Raw genomic sequence first — 22,482 nt, forward strand, 5'->3', positions numbered from 1 at the left:
ACCACTGCTTTATTATTGGCTGATTGAGAGGTCATCCCAAAAACCCGCACCGACTCCAGCTCTCCATGGATCAGGTTCCCTACCCCTGCCAAGGTCCAAGGAAAGAATTATATTTTTATTTATGCATTTATATAGTTTGTCCTCCTAACCTGCGGAGGCGATAGTGAGCCAGCCTACAGGTGCAAACTCAGTTCAAGTTTCCCAGTACATTGTTTGGAAAGGCCTTGACATCATCACATGACAAATGCCCCGTAGCCTTCTGATTGGTTAATTTCTGTGTGTGTGGGGGGGGGGGGGGGGATAATGGGTGCTTTTAGGACCGAATATGGCTGAAGTGTCAGCGCAGCCCTGAGAATGGGCTTCTGAAGTGGGCGTTTTAGAGCATGTGATGATGCGGCGTGGAGAGGAGCGGTGGAAATCGGTGGAGGGAGATCACACCGTTTACCAGCCCGAGACTCATGCCCCCAGCCCCCATTGTAGGCCCCTTGGTTTATTTATAAACTTTTCCCTCAACAGCACTGGAAATCGTCGCCAATTTTGTTAGCGTAATGTTCCCGTTTTGGCACCGGAGTGATTCCCCTGTGCGATTCCCCTCAGAGACTGGGTGGGGGGTGTCTGTGCCCTTCGCTGATGTTTTCTCTTTTATCTAGAATGTAGAATTCAGTCATTAGGCCTGTAAGAGAGACACTTTGTTTAATGGCCTTTCCATTTTCTGCTTCTGAGACCTCTGTTAGCTTTTTAGTGCAGATATACCCATGATCCATGATTTCTGGGGGGGGGGGGGACATTCATGTAACATAATTTCCCATATCCGGAAATTTAGTATCATTTTGCTTCCCTAATGCATCAATTTTTCTACTATTTTGTCATTATCCAATTAAATCATTTGACGCCGTGAAGCACGTCACAGCTAATATGCAAATCCGAAGGATGCGTAAAAGGCGCGGTGGCCTTAATCGTCTGCGGTCCTCGTCGTCGGGGGAGAAAAGCTGGGCCGTAAACGCCGTTGGCGAGGAGGGCCGGAGTACCGATGCGTCCTCAGTGGCTTAGTGCAGATGACAATAAGCAGAGCACGGATCCTGATTCTCATGAGCAAAAAAATCTAGTTTTTTTTTTTTAAATGCCGGAAAAATGTTGTGCCTTATTGTACGAAAGCTGATGTTGTTATCCCTTGCTAAAAGCCATTCTCTTTGTCCTGGAGCTTTGGAGACCTGCGATTGTAGACTCTCTACAAGAGAAGAAATAAACTCCTTCAAACTGGCTTGTTTTCAAACTTGATCCCTGGACATTAGTACAAAGCAGTATTTTATTTCTGATGCGTGACGTGTGGTTTTTACCTGCTAAACCACACCTGTCAGCACTGAGTTAACAAGAGAAGTGTGAACCGCAAAATGGCTGCACACGTATGCTGTTCTGGAGATACTGCTCTCGCGTCCGGAAAGCTAATCGCACGCTGGTGGGTCCTGAAGGGGGGCGCTGTTGTACTGGGGCTGATTGCTGTAATAGTTGTGCACTGACTGTTCCCGTTTCTTTAGACTGCTGGCTTTTTCTCCCCAGATTGTCACCGGGATTTCACGAACGTTTCACCAGGCTGTCTATGCTGTGCTTTTGCCACGTTTTCACCACGTTAACGGCAGCTTTTCAGCACGTCTCCTCCTGTGTTTGCCAGCCTGCCCCTGCTAGGATTTACCAGAACTCTGCTTGCCTCTCTGCGGACCAATTCTGACCCCGGTCTTGGGGGGGCCGGCTAATTGAGACATTTACAGACATGTCTCTGTGGATGAGCTCTAATTCTCCCTGTGAGAGAGAGAGACAGGGAAGGGGGGGGGGGGCGTGTCTCTTTTAACAGGCGTGTAATAGAAATGATCTCCTCACGAATTATTAAAATCACTCAGATCCGTTGGCTGGGGAGGGCTGTGACCAGAGATAATCGTCGTCGGAGGATAATCAACCGTTTGACATCAAGGCAATCGTATAATAGCGTTGAATAACCCGGCTGCCCCCGATAAACATGGCAGACCACAGACCCGCACTGGCCTCGGCCCCTCATTTCCACAGTCACCCTCCTCTGCTGCAGCTGTGAATCGATAACAGCTAATCTGCGATTCCTCTGTCGTTTCAAAAGGGGGGGCGGTGGGATTGGGGCCATGACAGGGGGGCTACTCTTTAAGGTAATGCCCCCAGAGGTATCCAAAGGCAGCTCCGAACACCCAGCGTGCTCCAGATGCCGTCTGTGGTGCTGGCCGGCTGCCTCGGCAGAAGGATGGTGGCGTTGTCTCTGTTGGGGAATTGGCTGTAGATTAAGGCTCCCCCGCAGTGCGGGATAAAGGGCTGGCACCGGGTTCGAGCCGCCCAGCGAGGGGTTCGGCTGTTTTACCTTCGAGCCAGCTGCTCCACGACGTGGATGGGCAGAGCCGTAAGCGCACACATAGGCTCCCCATGCCAGTGCAGCGCACGTCTGTACCTGCAGGGCGGCGCCGTCATGCCCTGAGCTCTCTGGAGCAGGGACCCGGGCTTGGCTTTCAGCTTACTGTCCGTAACCCAAGAACGCCTGTCAGCGCTGCTAATCCATTACCTGCCATGTTGTCATGGAGACTGGGGGAGGGGGGGTGGGCTGTCGACAGGTTTGGATGGCTTGTGTAACCGATACTCCAGCCACCTCAACACGGGGCAATAACACCCTCCAATGACATGCCGACTTCCATCTGAAGGCTTCAATGGAAGTTACGGACACGAGGTTAATATATATTTGTTTAATATACATGCAGAAATTAGCTGCTAACGGATCCCAGGCCTGGTCTGGCTTCCTGGAATTGATGGGGGAGAGACCAGAGGCCTCCACAGTGATAGAACGCCTTCTGCTGCTGTTGACTCAGCTGTGCAAAGCCTGGTCTGGGCTGCACATGCTTTGGGGGATGGGGGGGGGGGGGCAGAAACATGAAAACACCATTTGTCTTCCGTGAACCGGCGTGGTAGGGCGGGCCTTTGTGAGAGAGGGAGTTCCGATTGGTTACGGCTGGCAGTTGCCACCAAGGCGAGGGCGACCATAGGCTGGGGTTGATTGCTACCACTGTGGAGAGAGCTCTGATTGGCTGGCAGCCCTCCCCCCCAACTTCCTGTGTTGTGTAATGGCCGACAGTCACCTGACAGGGACACCATGTATCCTGTCTGCAGGATGGAGTATGAGAGGAGCAACAGGACATTGGGGAAGCTGCAGTAAGGACACAGACGTGTGTCTCCAACGCCAAGTAACACATTAGGGGCCTTTGCACCGTAGCCTGGCGTCTGCAGATCCCGAAGCCCTAAATCTTTGTGTCACATGCTGATTGGACGTCCAATTGAAATATAGCATTTTGGTATTTTTAGCTGCATTGGTTATGTGGGAAGGCGATTTATGCATCTTTGATGTCCAAGTCCCCACAGCGGAGGCAGAGAAGGAAATGAATCTGGTGAAAGCATGGCCAGGAGATCGGGGCCTTCAGCGGTGCGGTAATGAAAAACGATGGAGCTCACTGGTGGATACAGTAAAAAATGAGAGGACCCTCCGCCAGTGAATACCATCTGCATTGAGGCTGCCCGTGTCAGTGCCCGTGAATGGGAGTCCGCGGGCTGCCCGTGTCAGTGCCCGTGAATGGGAGTCCGCGGGCTGCCCGTGTCAGTGCCCGTGAATGGGAGTCCGCGGGCTGCCCGTGTCAGTGCCCGTGAATGGGATATGGGTATGTCACTCCAGCAGTGGTCAGTTTCAGACACTCTTGGAAACATTAATAATTATATTAAAATTATTATTATTATTTTGCAGATTTTCCCCCTAAATGAGTCTGAGTCTCAGTGTGTACTGGTCATGACGTCGCACCCTCTGCCAGGCCGTCTGTACTGCCAGGACCCCAGGTCTGCACGCATCCTCTCTGACCCACGGTCTGTGGATATCTCTTAATTCCACAAAAGCCCGGCGGCGCCATCTGTTCGGGGTTATCGCATTTTCCGCCGTTGCATAATTTTCATATGGCCGCACGATTTTGTTTTGTGTCGCGTGCTTTTCCCGCTTTAATGGGATTAAAGAGCAGCGTGTGAGCTGTAGGGGTCTGGCTGGGCCTCCACGAGATCAGGTGTCTCCCCGGAATCCCACCTGGTTCCATCGTGGGGGACAGCCGGTGGTTTATGGGGGAAGGGGCTCAGTGCCACGCGATTATGCATCTGAGGATTGCTGTTCGGACAAGGTAACCCCCTCCCCCGCTGAAAGGGAGAATGCAGCAACGTTCCATTCCGGCCTGGTATGGGGATCGGCAGTTGGGGGGGGGGGGTGGCTGGGAGTCGGGAGCTGAGATTTCAGGACTTTCAGCGACGCCGGCCCTTTTGGCCTGCAAGGTCGGGATTGGTAGAGCGAGGGTGTGAGTCCCTGTCACATACACTGCCTGAGGGAGTGGGGGGGGGGGGTGCAGGTTTGGATGTCTGAGAAAAGGGGGTTTATGGGGGGCTGTCTGGCTGAAGAGGGCCCCAGCCCTTTCTCTTAACACTAATTATAATTACACTTACTGACCCCCCCCCGGCAACTACGCTGGAGCTGGTATCCTAACCCCGCCCTCGCGTACCTGCGTGCGCAGCGCTGAGCCGTAAACCTCCACGTCAGCGACAGCTTGCGGTCCTTCGGAAGAGCGCACCGGTGTTCCGGCGCCGGCCGGTGAGCGTTGCGGAATTTTCCGCAAGCTGACGGGGAGTGGAGGTCGCTTTGATGTCATCCTCCTTTCGTGACACAGGATCCAGACTGGGAGAGTGTCCCTAACCCACTGCCACCTGCCACCTTCAGGAAATGGGATATTTACTTCATTACTGCCTCACTGACTAACGCGAAGGACTGAGGCCTTACATCCTGCACGGATCAGCGATAAGGAGTATTATCAGCAAGCACTTATAACTTCCTGTGCTTCCTCATGATCTGCTCTCTCTCTCTCTCTCGTCTAGATGTAAAGATCCAGTTAATCAGATGTGATTGTTTCACTTTAACTCTGAGAGATATGAGCTCCTCCTCCTCTGGCTTCCAGGGGATTGATGCTGTTAATATTTACATGTCTTCTAATTAGCTGCAGGAGTGAGATGCCGGTGGTGGCTAATCTGCGGCATGGGCAGGCACTCCGGATACGTCCGTCCTTTCCACGGAGCAGGTGACGCCACTGGAACGAGATGCCAGTGGATGCTGATTGGTGGATGTGGCTTACGCCCCTAATGGCGGTACCCGGGCGACAGGGTTATGTGAGGTGCCAGCACCTTCTAGCTGTCTTGTAGAGGCAGTGAAGGTGAGGTTTTGGGGCCTTAAGTGCCATGTGGGGGAGAAGGGGGGTGGCAGCCAGGAAGCTGGGAGGGGGGAATGAGGGTGGGGATGGTGGGGGGGGTGGCAGGCATTTATTAGAGGACTGGAGCAGGGTGGGGGGAGCTGTCTGTGCTCCCATGGGACTCCTCTGGTTGTTGTAAGCAGTGCAGGGCAGCATTCACCCCCCCCCCCACGGCGAGTACAGTTTGCTCACCGCGAGGACGGCGGTCGCCTGGCCGTCCGATCTCTGCCGACGCCTCTCTACGCGGCAGCTCGCCCTCAGACAACAGGGAGACATATATTATACTGGTCATGATTAAGCCATCTGCCGGGAAAAGGCTGAGCCGAAGCTGACAGGACGGAGCAATGTCGCCACCCCCTGGCTGGAGGCTGCTATTGCAGGCAGGCATGCAAAGCGCTTCTATCCGCTCAGTCTTTTATTACTGTTATCGTACGTATTTTACACCTGCACTTAAAACACATTATACCATCCAGTGTATGTCATGTGTGGCCTCTGGTTTTTGGCTTTGCCGCTGAACGTCATTGAATGAGATCTTTATTGAGCACTATAGCCCCCTCTCTGTATGTTTATGGAGGTTCAGCATTGATTATCTTCTTCTTCGACATGTCGTGACCCAGCCCACACCCATTTCAGTCACTCAGCCAATCAGATGCACGTAAAGCACAGCCCTGCAAGCGTGCAGTGCCTCATTGCAGCGACAGGCGGAGCCGACGTCCACCGAGGGGCGCTGTTCGCTGCATTTCTTTGGCCTTGGAGAGAGCAGGCCGCATGCGTAGGCGTGTGTGTGCTTGTAATTAAATGGCATGTTCGGAGGACCCACTGGTGGCAGCAGGTTTAACGCTCACCATAAAAGGGCGGGGCCGTAGGGTCACTGGCCCCAGCTGAAAGGTGATTGGCCCCTGAAGAGCTCTCTCCCCCGTCACTCACTGATTCAAAACACATCATTGGCTAATGATAAGCTTGGTCCCTGTCTATGTCCTCTTGTTTTTTTTTTTTAAAATCCCTGAATGTCACCTGTTGACAACAACATACATGTCGCTTCCTGGATCGATCGGTGACGGGCAATTCCACTCCGGAAACAGAGTATAAACTGGTGATCCGATGACAGCTGGTGTCCATGGCGGTGATGTCACAGAGTCCGAGAGGCTCCTTGCCACGGTGGGGGCCTCCCTATTAGATCCAGGGACTCCGTGCTGGACAGTCGTTGCCTTGGTAACCACAGTGACCCACTCAAAGTGTGACATAAATCAAGTGGCTGTGAGTGCTGTCTCGCAGAGCCGGGCCCCAAGACGAGGAGCACAAGATACAGGCCATGTCCAGCGGCACAGCTCGCCTGAAACGGAGCGCCCTCTGCTGGGGAAAAACACTTCAGGCGTGAGATGGACGCAGGAATGCTACTGTGGGAGGGTGTTCCCCTTATTAATACATTTTGTTAGCGTTTTAATTAGTCTGTCTGCTCTATTGATTAATCTCTCTCAGGTTTGGTTGGCTCTCTACAGCCCGTCCGTCCGGCTGCTGCCTTTTAACCAGACAGTTTTCATTAAGCTGAGCTAAAACCATGTCATTAGCATCTATAAACATTAATTAGAGTTGATGTGTCAAAGTCGACTTTATTGTCACTGTGTACACACATGAAGAGATGAGGTAGACTGCCTTCCTAGTGCAAGCGTTAGATATTGCGAAAGTATTAAAAATATAGGAGAGTCGATCATAAGAATAACCTGAGGTAAAGAAAAAAGTGGAATAAATAGCTTCTTGACTTGAGTGATGTATGCGGAATCAGCCAAGCCTTGGCCTTGCGTGGTGTTAATCCAAGTGCACCCGCACATAAGGGTGATTGAAGAGACTTTAACTAAGCCATGTGCCCTGTGCTGCATGGGATTGGCTCCAGCTGCCCATGTGACCCTGCTGCATGGGATTGGCTCCAGCCCCCCATGTGACCCTGCTGCATGGGATTGGCTCCAGCCGCCCATGTGACCCTGCTGCATGGGATTGGCTCCAGCCCCCCCTGTGACCCTGAGGAGAGTAAGCAGTTGGTAGATGAGTGGCACGTGATGGGGGGCATCCTTTCAATGCCATGTAGGATGACCGTGTGCACCATACAACCACTCTATGTTTGAAAGCCATCTCTCTCTCTTTCTCTCAGGAACAGAACATGGTTGGTGTCCCACGGCAGCCTGGTGGGGTCCAGCCCTCACTCACTGGCCCAGGAGGCGTGGTGCCGGGGACCAATGGCAGTGCGCCGGGATACCTGGGCAACCCACAGCAGGCGGCCATGATGAAGCAGATGATGCAGATGGAGCAGGAGAAGCGTGTGCAACTGCACCTGCTTGAGCAGCAGAAGCAGCAGGCTCTGCGTGAGCAGAGGCAGCAGCAGCTGCTGGCCGAGCAGGTACCCCGTGACGGACAGCTCCGTGCACCAATCTCCAAGCCCTGGTTTATGGCCTCTGGCCTTTAGAAACTGGGTCATACACTGTGCTCCTTAAACAGTGTATGCAGTGTTCCATTAGCACTGGATCATATACGGTACTTTATAAATACTGAACAAATGCAGTGTTCCATTGGCACTGGGTCATATACCGTGCTCTATGTACGCTATATATATACTGGATTAATGCAGCATTCCATTGACACTGGATTGTATCCGATGCTCTATAAATACTGGATAATGCAGTGTTCCTTTGGCACTGGATCCTATGTAGTACTCTATAAACACTGGATTACATACAGTGTTCCTTTGGCACTGGATCATATATAGTACTCTATAAACACTGGATTACATACAGTGTTCCTTTGGCACTGGATCATATATAGTACTCTATAAACACTGGACTACATACAGTGTTCCATTGGCACTGGATCATATATGGTGCTCTATTTATACATTGCTCTTAAATATTGGGCTCTTGTCTTTAGACACTAGATACAGTGTTCTGCAGACAATGGATCATATAAGGCGTTCCATTAGTAGTGTATCATATGCCCTGTTGCATCAACACCGGATTATATGCTGCGCTACATAAACAATGGATCATGCACAGTTCTCCATACATAATGGATTATAAGCAGTGGTCCATAAATATTGAATAATGCATACTGCTCCATAAACACTGTTCTCTAGACACTGGATCATATACATTGTTCTATCAACACTAGATTGTTTATAGTGCTTCATAAGCACTGGATCATGTGCATTGTTCCACTGAAACTGGATTATACTCCATAAACACTGGTCCCTGGTCGTCAGAGACGGGATCATACGTTGTGCTCTGCAGATAAGCTGCCTCTTGGTCTGGAGGTGACACCGCTTAATCATGTCATGCAGTGCTCTATCTACCCCAGAATCTGTGTGCTGGAGTTGTCTGTCTAATCCCATGTTGTTTATCCATCTAATGCCGCCCCCCCCCCCTCCACAGTTACAGCAGCAGCACCCCAGGCAGCTGCCCCACCAGCAGAGAAGCCCTTACCCCGTTCAGCAGGTGACCCAGTTCCAGGGTAAGACATGACCCGCATGCAACCGGGTCCGGCTCACGGCATGGCATAGGGGCTCCTGTTAATGGAATTTAAACATTTTAAAATTACATGTAGTTGGACTCTATTGTGTTGCCTCTTATATGGCACCAGTTAAACGTTTGGACACATCTACCTATAGAAAGGTTTATTTGTTCTATTGTCTATGTTTCCAAATGATTATAAAGACGTCAAAACTATAAGATGACACATTTGCATGCATCAACCAAAAAAGTATTAAAAAAACTAATTTGTTGGGGGGGGGGCAGCTCTATAGCTTGGGATTCAGAAGGTTTTTGGTTCATATCCCTGGTTGGCAGAGTGATCCCACCTTTGGGCCCTTGAGCGAGGCCCTTAACCCCAGTTGCCCCAGGGACTGGCTGCCCCTACTGTCCCCTCTACACCAGTTCCATGAGGTGGCCTCCTGGGATGCTTTTCCAGCTGTCCTGTAGGAGGTCCCACATATGCTGAGCCCTCATTGGCTGCTCTTCCTTCAGTCTCTGGTCAAACTCCTCCAAAACCATTTCTACTGTGTTTAGGTCAGGTGACCAGGTCATGTGATGCGACACTATCGCTCTCCTTTGTAAGCGGCTAGAACTATAACCAAAAACACTGAAGTCCCTCTGGATGAACACTTACCCAACAATATTTAGAACTGTGATTTCAAACAGCTCAGAAACTTCCTCGATGAAAAATACATCTTGCCCGTCAGTCACACAAGGCAGAGCTGCCCGCCCCTAACTGACTGGAGGTTAGAGCCTCGTGAAGGTGAACGGTGCTCACTGTAACAGCCACATGTTAGCGTGGGGAGGGGTGCTGTCGCATGGCTGACCGTGGAAGAGCCAAAGGAGCGGGTCCAAATCCCACTTCCCTTGGCTGATGATGGAGAAAGCTGATGACATGTAATTCTGAGCACCCGGAGAAACCAATGTCTTGACTGACTGGTTTTTGCATCATCTGTGTTGCTTCTGCGGAGAACATGAACCTGAAAAACTGTAACCAAGATTGAATCTGTGAAGCCCGATCTCCAGGCAACACCTCAGTGAGAAGCAAAGACTTTTAACTCCTCAAACGGTTTCTTGAAGAAATGGAGAAAATGGCTGCTGTCAGAGACCCACATTTGTAAAGTTGACCTCAGGTCGTCCCGTGGTTTCTGCCCAGTGAGGACAAGCTTTTTGAGGGACCTTCATATGGTTTTCAGCAGCAGGTCACAGGATGGTTATGTTCAGGACTAGAGACCTTTGCTGGTCTAAGTCTTGATCTGTCCTGAATTCTGAAGGCTGAAGGAGACTTTGAAGCTGTTTCATTGAAAAATCCTTATTTATTAAGCAAATAACTGTTGTGTTTTAAATTTATTGTTTTCCGTCCAACTCATGCAATTATATGGATTAAATTACTCAGTTAGAGTACTTGCAGGTCAGGCTCAACAAGTTGCCTAACTCTATCTAGAAGTAGCACCAAGTGTCATCTAACACCCAGTGGTGTAACTCAGAGTGAAGCCACATCAAACACCTTGTAGTGTAACTCAGAGAAATGTTACATCCAACACACAGTGGTCTAACTTGGAACAAAGCCACATCTAACAGTCAGTGGTGCAACTCAGAGCAAAGTCACATCAAATGCCCAGTGGTGTAACTCGGTTACATCCAACACCCAGTGGTGTAACAACTGGTAATAAATCTGGAGCGCCTGCCAACAAGTCTCAGAATTTTTCCATGGACTCACACTTAAATATAACCTGTGAGAATCTAATTTCATGACAGCTGTTTGGACTCACAGCACCTCCATGAAATACATTTGGTAATTTTTAATCTACAGTGCTGCTGCACTTCTTCCCCAAAGATGCAGCGTCCATCAGAAATGCGAAAAGCGCAACTTTTTCGGCTCCAATCGTCGCCATGGCAACCTGACCCAGATCTCAAGTGTTCCAACGACTTGAGTCAGATCGGCAAGGAAACAGATTTACTTTGCTAATGGAAAAGAGAAGCTCTCCATAGACGTCCCGGGGGCAACGCTTTGTTCTCCTTGAAGGAGTCGTGTGTGATTTCGTGCTGTTCTTCACAGACATTCGAGGGAAGCATGCATCTGTGCTGGTCCATTTCTAATGTCTGCTATTGATTGGTAGCAGGAGGGTCAGCCAGTAATTGTTTAAATCTTTATGTATCTAAAGCAGGGACAGAAAATGGTGGATCTCGATCACTAAATCATACACAGCTCCAGAACAGAACTGGGGACATTTTGAGTAACGATGCCATCTGTTCTCATTGGTCCTGGTCCCATGAGAAGACGGCTCATTGGCTGTCAGGTTTTCAGCTCCGCCTACTGCCAGGTTTTCATGCGTGGTTCTTGTTTTCAGGCTCGCAGCAAGAGATGGCCGCCAGGAACCAGGCTCTCCAGAACATCCGCAACGCCAGGCTGCTCCAGCAGCAGCAGCAGCAGCCGCAAAATCAAGGGATGCTCCAGATAGCACCGGTGCAGAATTCCACCCCCATTCCCGCGGGGGCCGGCCAGTCAGACATGGGCGTGGCCTACACCGGCCAGCCGGCCGGTCAGCAGAGCATGTACGGCCTAAATGCCGGCGTCAACCAGATACTACAGCACCCAGCCCAGGGAGGCGTGGGTATGGCCCACAATGCAACACAAGTGCAGAGGCAGCCTGGTAGCGGGCATGCAGGGGGCATGGTGAGCGGGTACGGACAGGGCATGCTGATGAACCCCGACATGTCCCAGCAGCCCATGAAGGGCCCCGCCATCGCCAAGGGCCAGGCGCAGAGACTGCAAAGCATGATGGGAGGAGCCTCCCAGGCTTGGCAGCAGCAGCAGCAGCAGAACCTGCAGGCGACGGCGGGCCGGACTAGCGGGGAGATGGCGGCCTTCAACGGCAGCCCCGTGTATGCCATGCAGGCTGGCCAGCCTCGTATAGTCAAGCAGCACTTTCCACAGGCGGTGGGCCAGCCCATGGTGGACCCCAGGGCCGTGAATCCAGCCATGGGAGGCCAGATGATGCGGACCAACCAACCACGGCCCGTAGCTTTGCCCGGCATGGCGCAGGTCGTCCCCAACATGGCCCCATTCAGCCAGGCGCAGAGCCAACCAATGGTGGCAGCCGGAGGCTCGTACATGCAGGGCAGCCAGCCGCCCACATACCAGCGGACACCCAGTCAGGACCTGTCGTACGGCTACAGCGGGCAGCCGTCTGGAGGCGGAGCCTATAACCTGCCAGAGAGGGCGGAGCTGGACTCTGCAGATGGCTGGATGGACGAGTTCTTTTCCAGCCAATAGCGGGCAGGCATGGGTGGGGCTTCAAGTTGACTATGGATGGACACAAAGAGGAAGGAAGGACCTGGGTGAACGACAAAAGCTTTCATTTTTTAAGATGTTAATGACCTGGAGAGAACAAAAATGTGGCTTTTGTGCACCGTCATGGTATTTAAAAACTCCTCCTGATGGGAATGAAGTCTGTCAGGAGTTTAATGGTTTTTCACACAGGATGTTTATTCGCGTTTTTAATTTAAAAAATGTCATACTTCCCCCAGTTTCAAATCTGCACTGCGAAATCTGTAAAATCTGAATTATACTTAAATTCCGGGCACTGGAGGGGAAACAGCAAGCCGTTAAGAAAACTGTTGATATCTTTTGATTGGGATCACAGGATCGTTCGCAGCATCTGCATCATGCCACGTAGCTCGTCAGTTCGGAGTGTTTTTCCATTCTGGGTCTCGTGGGGGTCATTAAGTCGAAGCATTCCCTGCATTCCTATCGGCATGCAAGGCTTTGACTTTAAACCTGACGGTCCTTTGTTTACCCCAGAAGCTGTAGAAAACATCAGGTGCTTCTCCTACAGTACCTGTAATGAATTTACCCCCCCCCCCCCCCCCCCCCCCAGGAGCAGCGCACCACACACCCATTCCCGCTTACAGGCTTGCCTTTAATCTGTATTTGTCTGCTATTTATGTCCCGAAAATAACAACAAAACAGTCAGGATTCTTTGTTGGGCGTCAGTATGGGCCCTGGTAGGGCGGCCCGTCTCTTAGCAACCAGCAACGCGGCGTCGGAATGGGTGGAATCACCACACATGTGACTGTGGCGTTCTGGCTGAAGTTCTGACTGGCTGAACTGTCACGTGGAAGCTCACACTGATTTATAGGAAACGAATGGAACAGCCACTAACACACTAACACACACATGGAACACACTTCAGCAAATTCTTAAATGTGTGAGCTTTAATAGGAAACTTGAATTTTAACCTAGATATTTATGCAGAATATGTATTTTAATGCCGCAAATACACTCTCATACCTGCGCTTCACACATTTTGGGGCGGGGGTTCGAACGATTGTTAGGGCCCTGGAGTGAAAATTTGGAACATAACTGGATTGTATTGGATATAATGAGCTTAAGTATGAATTGTTTTTTCTTGGGACTTACATTGTCTGAATACATGCTCCATCATGACAAAAACAGAGATTTTCTACTTCAACTAGAAATTAATTGGGTCTAATAGGTTTTTTTTTTTTTTTACTTTAATGCATATAGGCTTTATATCAATCAAGGCCTAACAAAGGATTTATGTTTGACCGGGTCATTCTGGTTTTTTTTTTTTCTCTCCATTACAAATGTTTCTGACACAGGACCGTTCGCTCTGGAGACAGGAGGGGGCAGTGTGGAGCCCATAGTTGAGGCCTGTCTCCACCCCCCAGGAGAACTGCCTGCCAGATTCCTCCGGGTCACGTGGTCTGGGACCAATCGGATGTAGACTTTGTTCTTTCTGTTGTCGTCGGTCATTTCCGTTGGTCTGTTATTTTGTTTAACTGGTGCTGACGTGTATGTGATAATGAAAAAAAGTATATAAAAGAAAGTTGCTATTTGTAAATATGTTTTTACAGGTTTAAATACATCAGATGATATGGCTATACCCTCTGTAAAGAAATTCTTGTTTGTTGAAAATAGAGACATATTTTTATTTTGTTTTTTTTTCACTTTTAAAATCATCTGAGCTATGCCATTGCACTTCAGACAATGTCTTACTACTAATTTGTATTGTAATTCAAAATTTTTATTTGGTCATTTTTCTAGTTTGAGATTTTACTCTGTACTTTAAGCAGTGCTTATTTCTTTTTACCCTGTACAGAATTGCAAAATGTAAACGCGAGAATACAGACACACGTTTGTTTTTCAGAAAAAAACAACAAAAATAAAGAAAGATGGTTATCTCATTGATCGTATTAAATGAACATCCCCGTCTGGTCCCAGTACATTTCTTCTACATTATATTACACAGATTCTTCACATGGTGAGACCCAGTCGAGGGTGAGGGTATGATTCAGAAGGTTGTATCCTCGTATGATTCGCCACAGCTATGGCACCAATGGGCTGAAACTAAGCAGGGTTTAGTTATCCAATAAGGATCTGCAGATCGTCACTGAAATATCGATTTTTTTTTCCCAATCCGACTGCTTCATTTTGAGAATCAATTCTAACGTCGATATTTCAATCTTTTTACCCCGATAATTTAAATGTTAATTATTATAAGAGCAGAACATTAACCAGTAGCGGGGGCAAGGCCACCCATGGGGGGGGAGTGACTTTCGGGGCCAATCTGTTTGGCAGGCCTTAGGGTGCCCTTTGACTAGGGGGCGCTAAAGACATTACGGTTATTTAAACTAGTTTTAATATTGTACTACTATTCTTGTGAAACAAACATGAGCTAGCTAGTTAGCCAGATGCCCAAATGTTTTAATATGAATGAATACACATAATTTTTTTCTGCTGCCCGAGGAAGCTCAGCAGAATCTCACCTGGGGGGGGATGGCACCAGAACACTAGTGAACTAGGGAAATATGGTCGATTTGCTGCCCCCCCCCCCAGCTGGGAAATATTACTCTGAACTCCCACCACCATTCAGCAAATGTTACCATCAGGGTTGGGCTGGCACTGCATATCAGTATCAGCGACTTTGGTATTACTTAGTATCGGATCAAAAATAGAATCAGTGGTATCGCCCATCCCTACTGTCCAATCCTATGCTTGGAACATACCAAAGCCCCCGCGTCCTGAGGGGAGGTCTGTTTGTGTATAAGTCACTCAGCAGGCTGTTCGGTGACCCCGTGCTTCCAGCGCTCTATGCATACCAGCAGCTAGGGCTTCCCCCAGAAGCTGCCCACTCAGCAGTGAGCTCTGTGGGCCGCGATATACTTCAGGTGAGGCGACGCATGCGCAACGCAAGAAGTGTAGTGACTTGACCGCGTAGTTTACGTAAAGGTCATGTCCACCAGGGGGCAGTGCGAGGAAACCATTATACTCGGCTCCTTCGTTTCCGGTCTCACGTTTTGTATGAGGTTGTGACATGAAATGATGTACGCTGCTGCCTCCGCGGCGACCAAGTTGCTAATATATTACTACTGTTGCGGCGTCCTCTGTATTCTGACCGCTGCTCCACATCGTACTTCGCTCTGCCATATATCACTTTACTACCCCAAGTTGATTGTTGCATTGTATGTTGTTAGATATCGTTAGTATTTAGTAATTAGGCTGCAGGACACTGAAAAATACGTATACATATACCTATTGCAGTATTTTTAAAGAAAAAAATAATCAATTTCCCACAATCACGTTTATTCGTGAGTGATTTAATCAGCAAGGATGAAAATAACTAGGGATGGTTTGCGGTAAACTTTAAACTAATGTTAAACGTATACTAGATAATTCTGAAAAGGAGCGTTCAGCTTCCTAAGTTTTGTTTCCTCTAACCATATAAATCTTATAGCGAAATGTAAACCCCACGCTCTCGGCGAATTTTATAACCAAGCTTTATAAATATCGGAACTGTATTTCATGCTCATGAAAGTAGGTAAGTCAGAATTTCAAGTTAGAGCTTCATTGTACTTCGTACATGACACTGCGTTCTTAGAAACGTAAACTGATTACATTTTGAAGACGCTGTACATCGAGGGACACAATATATAATGCTCGCAATATTTTCTCTCTTGCCTCTGAAAATATACAGCCAGTAATTCTTAAAAAAATCAGATGTTGCTTTAATACATAGTCCCGTGACAAAAGGTTTCCCAACTGCCACCGCAATTTTTGGCCCTACTGCATCTCGCGCGCGCGCCGCGTTAACTCCTCGCCCAGGTGCACCTATGACGCGTGGAATTAACGCAGTAAAGACTTGGCGGCCATGATGCGTACGCGTCGTGACAGTCAAGTACAAAACAACCGCGTAACGCTCCTCACACCTCTGCCTTCTGAGGATGGAATAATCCAGAATGTACTCCATTCACCGGGGGAAAGGACGCTACATAGGATTAGCATTAGCGATTAGCATTGGCCTACCCTTCCAAAGGACAGAGAGGACCTGACCCGTGTCCAGACACTCAGTGGTCTCAGCAGAGATGCTAATTGGAGTCAGAGTCGCCTGTGGGGGTCTACAGGCTGTTTAGGGAGGGTGTGGCCTTCAGCATGACAGGGCAGAGACCCTAAGAACAGGCTCAGTATACTAAAAACAAAAAAAACATCCTGAAATATGTTGCTGGCTGTCCTGTGAACATTTATTTGATTTTTGAAAGCAACTCAGGGCCAGTGAAACCACCCTCTTTTGTGTTTTGGGGAAGAGGGTGGTTCACTGGTTTGGAATGGAAAATGCCAACAGTTTTAAGTTAAAGGGGAAATGGCTTATGTTCCTCATTCTCTGTCTTACAAGGCGTCCTAATGTTTCTCTTGGTACTGGTTTCTCTAGATGAACAGGGTTGGGCGCAGGTGGTTAGCCTTCAAACCATTCCGCACATCCTGCCAGGGACGCCTCAGCCGGCCATTTCGCAGCGAATCACACGCAGCTAATCACCCCGCAGCTCTGTGGGTGTTAATTCGGTTATGAATCTAATAATAACCAGCCAGAAGCTTCTGGAAGGATTTCACAAAGGACTAGCACTTCTGCAAGACATCGCGGCTGACAGCCACGACTTGCACCAACTGTCACCCAGAACTTTCTGCTCAGTGATCTCAGTATTTATCACACATACATATATTGTACAGCTGTTTCTGGTACTTCTGCACTATTTTAGAAACACTTTTACACTATTTTAGAAGCCACTATGCATTTTGTTGTGTGAGTACTTCTGCCAGATGCAATGACGATAAACTAAGTTGAATCTAATCCAATGTAATTTAATGCAGATTTGCTATTAACCAAAGAAGGTATGATCACTACCAAGAAAAAGGTCAAATTGGAGGCTGGTTCAGTGTGGTGAAGAGAAGTATTTTGGTAAATAGGGCAGACAGTCTTTTCTTACCAACCAGTAACTAGCAGGTTAACTAAACAGAGGTTACCTAAACCAGACAGCAGCTTACCACGCTCCAGGATCCCAGCAGGCTCAGAGTTACTCTATTTTCCTGGAAACAGGCTGCCGTTTTGATGGTCATCCCCAAAGCAATTCATCAACGGCAGTGAGATTGTGTGCAGTTTTATCAGCCAGTGGTGTCATCGTGTTCTTGTGGCTGGGATGAGGGGGGCCACGTTTGGTTTACGAGAGGGGGGGGGGGGGACCAGAGGAGGGTAGATTTACCAGCGGCTGCCAGGCCCCCACCACCTTTCCATAATTAAGAGGACGTATGCTACAGAGGGCCTCTTTATTCCTCACGCCGTCGCCCGGCACCGCCGTCGTCCCCGGCAACCGCGCACGCACACGCATACTCCTGACCGTGATGAATGGGAGGCGTCGTTACTTCCCGACGTCAGGATGGGGGTCGGGGGCTGCTTATGAATGTATCTGGGGGGGGGACCCCTCCCTGGGGGTCCCGGTGAATGGAGGACATTATCTTCCCCTCCCGCAGACGGTCGTAATCAAATACTCTGAATGCTGGTAAAGTGTGACCGCTTTGAGGGGGCAGCCCCCGCACATTTTAATCATGGTGATTAATACCCTGTCACCTGCGGGGAGGATCCCTGGGCCAGTCAGAATGGGACCCTGGGTCGGCCCCGGGGCCCGTCTCCCCAATTAGCTTCGCAAAGTCCCGCCTTCGCTCGTCACCGCTCATTAATATGCAGATCAGCCGCCACCTCGGCGTATCATCGTCACCGAGAGGTTAATGGAGGCCGCGCCCTGTTCTGGCTTTCGCACACCGTCGTGCGGCCTCTGCCAGCGGTCACACCTCACTCTTAACGAGTAAAACGGTGACTCTGTCTTTCCTGGACATATTTCTCCCAGGTCCCTCCAGCCCTCTGGAACAGGTACGCAAAATAATATTTTTTCATAAGCTCTTTAGACGTTTCCTACATTTGGACAAGTGACCGTCACCTGTTTTAGAACCGTCACTTTATGAAGACAAAGTGAACCTTATTTTAGCTGAATATCTATATATATATGTAACATAAATATATAGACTCACACAAAGTCCTGCACCCTCAGCATTGGGGGGAACAGGGCAGTCCACACCTATTGCTGACCACAGCAAAACTATTCCGAAATAATAGAGTCGACCGTGTCGTCGATATATTTTCACACTGTCCAAATGCTCAAATTGCACGAAAAGTCCCAGCAGTGTAGATTAAACTGAACAGCAGAATGTAGATCGTAAGGATGCGCCGAGCATATTTGGCAGGGCGGGGGCAATGGCCTACCCCCCATATTTATTAAGACCTGCACGTCTTTGGTGAAACCTGTACTGCTCTGATTTAAAATCACAACACACAGGATCTGTGGTGCTGTGACCGGCCAGCCCACCAGAGTCATTCTGTCTGCTGATAGCTCTGCATGGTCGGATGAGGAACATGATGTCATTTTACAGCACCAGGTCCCCCCGCCCCCCAAGACACAAACATAAGAACATAAGAGTTCACTCTTAACACTGCTCCTTCACTGTGTCCCCATTTTTCCAAGATGAAAATACCCCCAGATACCCTACGAAACAACCGCAAGAGTGAGTTCACGAACAGCAGGTCGAAATCAAACACCTTCCACAGCCCCTAGATCTAAACATCATCCAGGCTTTATGGGAACTTCTCTAAAGGAGAATGTGGAGTAGATTCCCAGCTCCTGGAGCCTTTCCTTCTTAAAGAATGGCCCAGTAACCAATTACACACAACTCCCATCTTGTTTGGCAGCAGTGTCAGAAGGACTGAAGAATTACCCACCCGGTAATTCTTTCAAATACTTAATGGACTAATGCATAAACAGCAGGCCGCTAAATAAAAATGTGAGTATTTTTCCTATTACTGTTGCATTTCAGATGCAATAACAGGCGCTGTTAACGTCTGAGTCACTTTCCCCAGCTGTGTTAAAAGCAGGCCTGTTTTTCATGTCTTGCTGGATGTTTAAAGGTATTGCGGTATTAAAGGAATCGTGGTCTTAAAGGGATAGTGGGGTTTTTTTTCTCCTCCCCACACATCCAGGTTGCCCTTCCTGCTGCAGTAGGCCACATGGCCCCTAGCCGACTGTTGTGGTTACATGGTCCCAGGGGAGGGGAGGGCAGCGCAGGTGCCATGCCAACTCCTTCTTGGGGAACCTGTCGGGGGAACACCCCCACTTTTTTTGACCATGATGGTTGCTGCCAGACAGTCTCATAGCATGGATGTTGACACCTTGGAGAAATGGGCCTACACCACTTGTGGGCGGGGCATTAGTGGGCAGTGGGCGGGGCATTGGTGGGTAGTGGGCGGGGCATTTGTGGACAGTGGGAGGGGCATTGGTGGGTAGTGGGCGGGGCATTTGTGGACAGTGGGCGGGGCATTGGTGGGAAGTGGGCGTGGCCAAATGAGGCAGAATAAACCAACAACAGAACCAGACACGTCCTCACCTTCTAACCCACCTTCTTCATGCCTGTATCACATCCAAGGCTCCAAACGTACATAGATTGAGGCTTTAAGAAGCTCAGTCCCTGGAGGGGTCAGAGACAGGCAGGAGACTGAAGTTATTCACCGGGATTCACAGCCTCAACCACTTCGCAGAAGTTCTCCCCTTTTCTGAAACACACTCTGGTATTTCAACGTTACAGTCTTTTCAACTCATGGGCTACATCACACCAAGGTGATTCAGCTTTGAAAACTAACCATGAACTAAAAGGAGTTTTAATTAAATGTCTTTAACTATTACTCACTCTACCCAAAGTCCTAATAATGTAATAATAACCCAAATCTGTATATTAACTATTACTGCAAACTTAAGTACTTCCATATGCTTTTGCAGACACTTTGAAACTGTAATTCTACTTATACATTCATAAATGTATATCTGCATGGATGACAATCTTGCCATTTGGACTGTAAGTGTAATATATAATAATTTAAGTTACAGCTGGGCATATGATCAGGAGATGGGAAGCACCCCCCCCCCTCCCCCACGGCAGCCCTCTTCCTGTTTGCTTATACGGCCTTATGAACACTGCTCTCTTCATTTACCGTGGGCATCCGGGGATATCTATTGGCTTATTGAATAGGAGGACCAACCTCACACCTTTTAATGATGTACCGCACCAGCTACACTATCGACTCCTTCAAATGTCCTTCAGATCCCTCTTCCTGTGGCTGCCAGTTTCAATTCCCCCCGCGTCCCACTTACGGGTTCCGCATATCGCGGATATCGGATACCAGTGGACTTCCTAATAGTGTTGCTCTAAAAACATCCATCCTCCTATACATGCACCAGATTTGCTCAGTCGAGGGCCACGGTGTTTAATGTGAAGTCTCAGCTGTGGCTATACTCTGGGCAAAGATACACCACCAGTCCTCCACGGATCACCTTGGGTTGTCCTTACCCTCATGTTCACGGTCCTACCAGGAGACACTTAATGTTGCCATAGAGATTCTCTCCGTGCAGGCATATGATATGTAGAATGAGAGCCTCCTGTCCAACACCCCCAGCTTTCCGTCAGAGGTGCCTTTGTGCTTGTAAAACCTGTCAGACTCAACACAGTATTCTCCTGCAGACATCTTGCTGTCATGTGTCATTGTCTTTCGTTTACGTGTCAGGTCTGCCCTCTAGTGGATATTCTGTGAAACTGCAGCACATTTTCACGGTGCCGTGGAAGACCCGAACGGATTCTTGTTTATGGTAATATGCATGGGCGTAAATCCCGGGGGGGACGGAGGGGACATGTCCCCCCCCATCCGAGGGTTGTCCCCCCCAAAAAAAATATTTTAAAAAAATCACACTCTCTATTGTGAAAAATATATGTATGTATACCTAAAATAATTGTGTAAGCAGAAAAAAAAAACAAACGCAAAAATGCATTTAGAAACAGTTGAGTTCCCCCTCCCCTTCCTCACAGTGGTTTGGCCAACTGCCTGCCTTCCCAGTTCATCTCACCTACTCCACACACAAGTCAGGGGTGTGGCTGCGGCTCAATTAATGTTGAACTCTAGTAAGTAGGGTATTTTATTCACTTTAAATGAAACGATTCTCTTTAATGTAGTTGATGCAGACTCTTTCATAAATTAGTTGCGGCAAAAATGCTGATTACCGATGTAATTTTCCACGAATCTGCTATACTAGCGATTAAAATATTACTTATCTAGTTAACGTTAGCTTGTTTACAATAGCTTGTTGCATAGTGCACTGCAACTAACACGCCAAAGCCGTTTCCCATGCATTGTTTTATTTGTGACGACTTGGCATAATGTTAACTTAACATTAACGGCCACAATTAGCATATTGTTTAGCTGTGCATTTACTAAATGAGCACTGTGCTACGTCCGAACTGACCCCACTGTATTTTTTTTTGTATAATCAATTTCTATTATGCATTTAAACAGTCATGTTTAAAATTTATTGTATGTTGATGGCTTGACTGTAAACAACATAACAAACAATGCAATAAATAGTTTTGAAGAAAAATCTGCTTTGTCATTGAACCTGAGAAAAACTTTGAAAATAACCATAATGACACAGTCTCCACGCTACAATAATGATGATAGAAGCAAAGTTTTTCACTGTGGGGACATATCTTTATAAGTACAATTTGATTGTATTATTTGTGTCTCCTTGCTCATGAGAAATGTTATATTTATTGTCCCCCCCCTACTGTTAAATGAAATTTACGCCCATGGTAATATGTACCTGATGTGATTTGAATTGTTCTTTAATGCACTGATAGTAAAAGCTTGTGCTTCCAATAATCTCTTATGCACGTGACATCATGCCATGTGCAGTAGGTTGAAATCCTTTCCCTCTGTCATAGTGTTGTGGTTCCTCTGGCAGTTAATATTCAAACAGGCTGATCTTGCTTATGAGATTCCCTGCAGATTTTGCAAGCCGTCTCTTGTTTGTGTTTCATTCACCAGCCTCTCTCTTTATTCAGCCTTGGTTCTACGTACCTCAACACCAGGCTAGAGCACCAGCGTTACCCTTTGACGGGTAAAAAGTGATTCCTAACCAAAACTTTACCCGGAGAGTGCTTCTCACACTCCTGATGTCAATGGTTCCCCGTGAACATCACGATAACCACACTGAGAGCCATTGCTACTGTATGGTAATCGGGAAAGGTGGACGTACAATATTTCACTGGTGTGACACACATCAGGTGATGGTGGTTGACATTTATGATGTGTTATTTGGTGGGTTGGGATTTATTTACAAATAAAGGTATGAAAATGTGACGACCGGGTGACACTGCAACCCAAGGGGGGGTCAGCCCTGTCCGATAAGCAGGG

General features: G+C 48.4%; 1 protein-coding gene across 1 annotated transcript in view; it reads left to right on the forward strand.

The window, feature by feature from the left end:
- maml3 (mastermind-like transcriptional coactivator 3) overlaps positions 1-14,071 on the forward strand; it is a 93,315-nt gene extending 79,244 nt beyond the window's left edge. The window contains exons 3-5 of the mRNA XM_023829755.2: positions 7,474-7,719; positions 8,744-8,822; positions 11,194-14,071. Coding sequence (XP_023685523.2) covers positions 7,474-7,719; positions 8,744-8,822; positions 11,194-12,119 — 1,251 coding nt within the window. The 3' untranslated portion in view covers positions 12,120-14,071. The remainder of the gene's footprint in view (positions 1-7,473; positions 7,720-8,743; positions 8,823-11,193) is intronic.
- The last annotated feature ends 8,411 nt before the right edge of the window (positions 14,072-22,482 follow it).

Source organism: Paramormyrops kingsleyae, chromosome 25 (assembly GCF_048594095.1).
Source record: "Paramormyrops kingsleyae isolate MSU_618 chromosome 25, PKINGS_0.4, whole genome shotgun sequence".
Taxonomy (NCBI): domain Eukaryota; kingdom Metazoa; phylum Chordata; class Actinopteri; order Osteoglossiformes; family Mormyridae; genus Paramormyrops; species Paramormyrops kingsleyae.